Source organism: Phasianus colchicus, chromosome 1 (assembly GCF_987193195.1).
Source record: "Phasianus colchicus chromosome 1, bPhaCol1.hap1.1, whole genome shotgun sequence".
NCBI lineage: Eukaryota > Metazoa > Chordata > Aves > Galliformes > Phasianidae > Phasianus > Phasianus colchicus.
The window spans coordinates 139,296,997-139,302,996 of record NC_143436.1 but is presented as its reverse complement, the minus strand read 5'-3'; the positions used below and the strand labels follow the sequence as shown (position 1 = coordinate 139,302,996).

The 6,000-nt window shown below is 39.0% G+C and overlaps 1 protein-coding gene across 3 annotated transcripts in view; it reads right to left on the bottom strand.

Annotated features, from left to right (window-relative positions):
• Positions 1-905: 905 nt before the first annotated feature.
• The window catches only part of TUBGCP3 (tubulin gamma complex component 3), a 46,895-nt gene continuing 41,800 nt past the window's right edge, over positions 906-6,000 (bottom strand). For all 3 annotated transcript variants that reach the window (XM_031613758.2, XM_090128626.1, XM_090128634.1), the window contains 5 exons: positions 5,538-5,626; positions 5,270-5,401; positions 4,758-4,898; positions 4,014-4,130; positions 906-2,067 (listed from right to left, as the gene is read on the bottom strand). In XM_031613758.2, coding sequence (XP_031469618.1) covers positions 1,909-2,067; positions 4,014-4,130; positions 4,758-4,898; positions 5,270-5,401; positions 5,538-5,626 — 638 coding nt within the window. In that variant the 3' untranslated portion in view covers positions 906-1,908. The remainder of the gene's footprint in view (positions 2,068-4,013; positions 4,131-4,757; positions 4,899-5,269; positions 5,402-5,537; positions 5,627-6,000) is intronic.

Here is a 6,000-nt window from a genome sequence, read left to right as displayed (position 1 = left end):
TCAATAGGTGCAATGTTTTCCATATGGAGGAATTCGAGTTCAGCCTCTACTGCCATACCACCAACATCCACCTCTGACATTGCAGACCAACAGAGTAAATTAGGAGGCATTACTTTCAGAGCAGGCCTTGTACATGTCTGTCAAGACAATGGCCAATAGATTAGCCATGCAGATACAACTTTTCCAGCAGTTTTGGGTGGAGGAGAGGTATTGGTCAAAACACAAACCCCAAAGCTTCTTAGCCCTTTCAGACATTGCAAGAACACTATACTACTACCACACACACAAAACCAGAGTATTCCTACAAGTAAAGTGGTTTGTGACGTTATGATGCCAAGCTCTGAAACCTTCAGCTTTCCCCTGGCACACAGATTATCACTTGCTTCAATGTCCAGACTTTCTTATGGCTGAAATGCTGCCTGCAAATACTCTAGTGAATTGAGGTGCACTGGCAGGTTCTTTAACACAGAGCTAAAAAAGCTTACATGTTTTATTTAATAAAAGCAAGAACCCCAAAACCTGTGTTACAACATTTTTAGGAGTACTGCAGCAGAATCCTGGAAAGCAAGCCTGCTAGTTCAGGCCTGCACGTTTTATGCATCATCCCCACAAGAGTTCCTGTTGCTCATGATCACATCAGCTTTGCATGAATGGCACGGTCACTGTTTCTGCTTCCCAGGGGTTTAGACAGAATAAGGGCAAAGGGCAAAAAAGGCCAGAGAGTTGTTTCATTAGAGGAAAGCTGTTAATTAATGAATTAAATACAACTGTAAGAATGGATAATACCATACCAAAAGGCTGGAGTGGGCAGAGATCTGTAGGCCAATACATTCCCAGCTGTAAGCTCCTCCTTTCTTACCCTGTCAAAGAATCATAACTTTCCAATTACAAAAGCAAAGCCAATGTTTGAAAGATAGTTGTTTTTATTTTTCTAAGCTTGTACCTGTGAAACATAATAAATGACCTGATATAGTGACAACTTTGCAAAAGAAGAATCCCTCCTCTCCCCACATCTGAACAGCAATATATAAATATTTACAATGAAAAAATAGGCAAGGGAAGAGAATGAAATCGACATTATCCAATTTAGATTACTTCTACACATCAGATTTTCAACATCAATTATTTCATTCACTTTAATCTTAATTGAAACTTTCACTTTTACAGTACTGAGTAACTTCAGTTCTTAGATCTTATGTGCAATAAATTTATTCCTGGCTCTGTTTCTATAGTTTTCTCCTGTACATTAACTATAGAATTTGCCAATTATTTTTCTTTATTTCAAATTATAAACTTTGAAAACAAAGAAAAAATTAAATAGAAGTTTATGTCTCCAGATACAAAGTTTCTTACACAGTCAAACACATCACAAAACTGAAAATCAGCATAATGAAATGCTGGACAGGTTCATAATGAGGACAAGAGGTCTGTGTCCTGATTCGTTGGCTTTAACAAAAGCTCTTTTCAAATAGAACAAGTACATATAGAAAAAATAACCTTTTTATTTTCTTGTTAAAAAAGGAAATGGTGCTTTCTGAAACAAAAGATGTGATTTTTTCGACGCAAATATAAGTTACAGTGGAGAGAGCTTAAAAGCTTCAAATAAAAATGGCATTTGTTTGAAAGGATGACTTAAGGATGATTCTAACAGGTTCAAGAAGCCCATTTACTCTGATAATTCTATAAACATTAGTGTAAAAAAAAAAAAAAGAACCCAAATCCACAAACCTACTTTTTTGCTTCCTGTTATATAGTGCCACACAATCACATGACTGAAAACATATTGTCTGCAGAAATGGTGGACACCTACTACACACAATTTGGTTTTATTATGTCAACATTGACTGCCTTGTCCAACAAGAGGTTCAACATCCTTCGGATACCGAGGTGCAGTCCTTAGCAGCTGTTTCACATATGTGAGCTTCGTCTGCCTCTAGTGCCCAAAGACACACGAAGCCTTGGTTCTCTTGCTTTATAATGTTCATTGAAGTCCAGTCTAAAGCTAAGAAATCGAAGGCTTTCATCAGAACTGGTTGTCAGCAAGACCAAGAACTGCTGGACAATTCCCTAAATGAGAAAAAAAGAAACAAACAAGAGACAGCTAAGAAGACAACAGTAGTATGCTTCACACAGGTATTCTACGTGGTGTCTAAGCCTGACAACAAGGCAGAGGGAATCCAGGAAAGGACAAGCACAAGAATTTATATTCAAATGTTAGCAAATGAGTTATGCGGGACTTATTCTTTCTACAAAAAGCCTGCAGCTTGGTTTTACCTTCAAATTTCTGCCATAGACACTTCAAAATTTTCAGTGCATATAGCTCAGTCTTTCAAACAGACCATCTCCTTGCCCAGCTAGGACTCTCCATCTGTCCTAAGGCTTCAGAGACTGCAGAGGAGCGTTCCTGTGTGCCTGCTCTCCCAAGGCAGCCCTGCCACACTTAGGGGAATTCAGGACAAGGCGACCTTAATGTTCGTTTTTATGTTCTGTGTACAATACAGACTAGAACAGCTATAAACCACTGCTTATTTCAACCATACGTATTTGATACTTGGAACAGCAAAAGATCTGCAAAGTAGGGTAGCCGGGGCTGCAGACTCAGTGGCTAGACTGTGTATTGGAAGCAGTTTTGATTTGGGACTTGCAATTAAGAAACTGGAGGCACATTTCTGGCCAAGGGGCTGCAGGAGCTCCACAGCGTACAGGAAAACACACAGCTTTGGGAGGATGGGAAAATTCTCATCAAGAGCTCATTCCTGATCTCGACTAAATACTAATGTGGACATGCCTACGAGCAGGCATGTCTCATGTACTTCCCAAAGGTGACCAAGGATGGCCAGAGAGGTCCTTGCACGAGAAATCTGTGGTAGGACTGACAGGAATACAGCCCAAGTTGACAAAGGCTACGCTGCCAACTTGTAGCAGTCCTGCAAAGCTACAAACTACAATCTATTCACACCTTACACTCCTTAAGTTATGTGACTTTTTCTCTGGAAAGGAGAAGTACAATATTTGGATGCAGGAGGCAAAATTCTCCCAGATTTGAAGTCCTCCTATCAAAGCCCAGCACCTCTATAGCCTTCAAAAAAAAAAAAAAGACTAAACTGAGCACAGTATTCCGCTTTCCTTAAGATCTGCACATGAAATCAACACTTAGCAGCACTTCATCCAGGGCAGCAATAGCCTGGCAAAGCTATAGCCAATACATAAATAGACTCAGTGGAAACAGTCAGGTAGAGGGGCTGAGAAATGCTGTGCACATGCTTGTGCTGGTGCTAAGTCATGACTACAATTGCTGCAAAGAACCTAGTTTACTCTTACAACAGAGAAACTAGACTTTGGGTAACAACCAAGAATACTTTAACCTCATTTATTTACATAGGGAAACAATGCATCCTCAAATGTTTACTACATGGAAATGCGTGTTTACAGATGTTAAGTAATAGAGAAAAAGGATACAGAAAGTATTAACAAGCAGGAAGAAAGCAAACTCCGCAGCTTTAATTCAAACTTGGTATCAATATCATTTAAAAAATCTTACCTTCAGGTATGCCAAAGGTAATAAACAAGAAAAGTTAAAAGCAGACTATACTACATCAAGAATTTCTCACACATGAAAAGCAAGAGTGGAGTTTGGGGTAGGATTCTGGGTTTCAGTTGACCTGGGCTCTGACTCTGAAAGAAGTGGCACATAGTGCTGTGCTCCCTTTTTCACTGCTTTCTGAACACTCTCCCCAAAATGTATCAGATCATTTTCCTGGGGAATGGGAGCTCTAGTAGGAGATATAACATAGTAAGGCAAGGCCAGAATAATTCACATCACATCTGTGTTGTCTATTAAGGAATGGTGAATGCAGACATCTAATTACAACAAAGAAATAAAGATCTAGATCCACAAACAGAAGTTACACCTACCCTGTATGTGAAATTGATTTCTACATATTGTAATTAATGATCCATATATATCCAATATATCCATATCTACATATCATTTATACATATCTAAAGGGTACCTGGTAAAAGTGAGTGAGTATTCGCAGCTGTGAGCACATTTTGGGTATTGAATCTTGAAATTCTTTTATCCTTTTCTTCTCTTCTTCTTCTTCTGATGCAGTTACACCCCATTTGCCCTACATGGAGATAAAATGAGTAAGAATTCAAGTTGCTAGCTGTGTCCACCTTCTGCCAGGCTGAACTACCACGTTCACACGGTCAAATGCAGCCAAAGAAAGCCAAACATTGGACCTCCTAATGCTGATTATCAGTCCTCTCTCTGGTTGTACAGCACATGAAAACATTCAAGATGTTTTATTATATGATTTTTTTACAATGGCAAGTTAGAGAAGCTGTTCTCACATTCTTCGCACAAAAACTTTTATTATCAAGGAAGTCTAAGAACAGCAAAGCAGTTGAGTCTTGCACCAGCACTGCACATTGTCAGTATGCAGGCAAGCATAGAGCTATGGCACTCTTTGCAAGAAGATTCAGAATATTCAAGGCTCTACCACTTCCTTCACCTAAAACATCCCTAAATGTCTTGTCCTCCCATGCCCAGTGCAAACTCCATCCACTTAGTTTTTGAAAAATGTCATTTAGAGGTCTTGTTTAAACTCATTGCCTACTGCTAACTTTCACATGCATCTCAAAACATTTTTCATTTCTTTTGTAGCTGTAGCTGAAATAAAAACCCTCCATATCAGATATTAATTAGATATTGTTCAACTAATTTTCATATTTTAGTAATGTTCATACTGTACCTCAAGCTCACGTTGCTTCTTCCTCTCTTCAAATTGCAATCTTAGTTGCAACTCTTCCAGAGCAGCTCTGTACATTGCATCTTGGGCATTCTGGAGCTCAATGATCTGATCAAAAACAGCTCGAAGTTGGTTGAGAAGTACCTGTGAGACAGTTAAGTAACAAAACAATGAAAGTGTATTACAGTAAAAGCATTTTATTTACTACCACTCTTGAGAATGTAAGTAAATTAAATCTTTCCATGTCCAGCTGAAGAAACTGCTTTGCAAAGTTCTCAGTCAATTGTTGCATGACAACTTTGCTTCTCAGGACTATAAGCAACTGGTCCACCTTGCAACAAGTTTTATAATCAGCATCTATCAGTGTGTGCAAGGAGCAGCCTGCTACAACAAGGTCTTATTTGAGAGGGAGAAAACTGACTTTTCTCCTTAGTCTTGGAATGTAAGAGAAGAAGATTCCAAATTCATAAGACAAACTCACAAAGCAACAATTTAATGCAAAGGAGAAGACTTACCCTGGAATCACTATCCAGCAAGCACCGAGCTATGATTGTGTCCAGAAAAACTTCATGAGCTGCAATGATGTGATCCAAGTCCTGCGCTTGTTGGACCTTGTTCCAGAGTTCATCCCATGAGCATTCAAGCACCTGGAGTACAATGATTCAGGATTGGGCTGTTTTGATTTGCTAGATGACAAGCTCTTTGAAACTTAAGACACACAACACATACAGAATATTAAAAGTACTTCATTTTTAAGCAACATATTAGATGGATAGAGTATACCTCAAATGTAATGTAATACTGCATTTGATGAATGAAATGGACCATTTCTGATGCCAGAACGTGACACTGATGCAGCACCCCAGAAAGCTCTGTAAAAAAAAAAATTCAAAGAGATGGCATGTTAAAGACCACAAGGACAAGCACAGCCATCAAACCGGCTCGGTAATATTTTTTCTACCAAACTGAATACCTCATAAAACAGCCACTAGTCTTGGATGACAGCAGCAATACTGGAAAAAACAGCTGAACAAAGAACACTGCACAATTAACTCCTCAAAAATGTTAGCTAAAGACACCAACTGCATGCTCAGACAGCAATGGAAATTCGCAGAGTATCACAAGTGAGACCCTTTTAGTCCTAAGAGACAAAAATACAGCATGTTCCATGCTCTCTTTTGGCTGAAAAAATCTATGGCCATAAATCTGCAGTTTATCTGGAACCTCCCGTACCTCTTGCCACTAG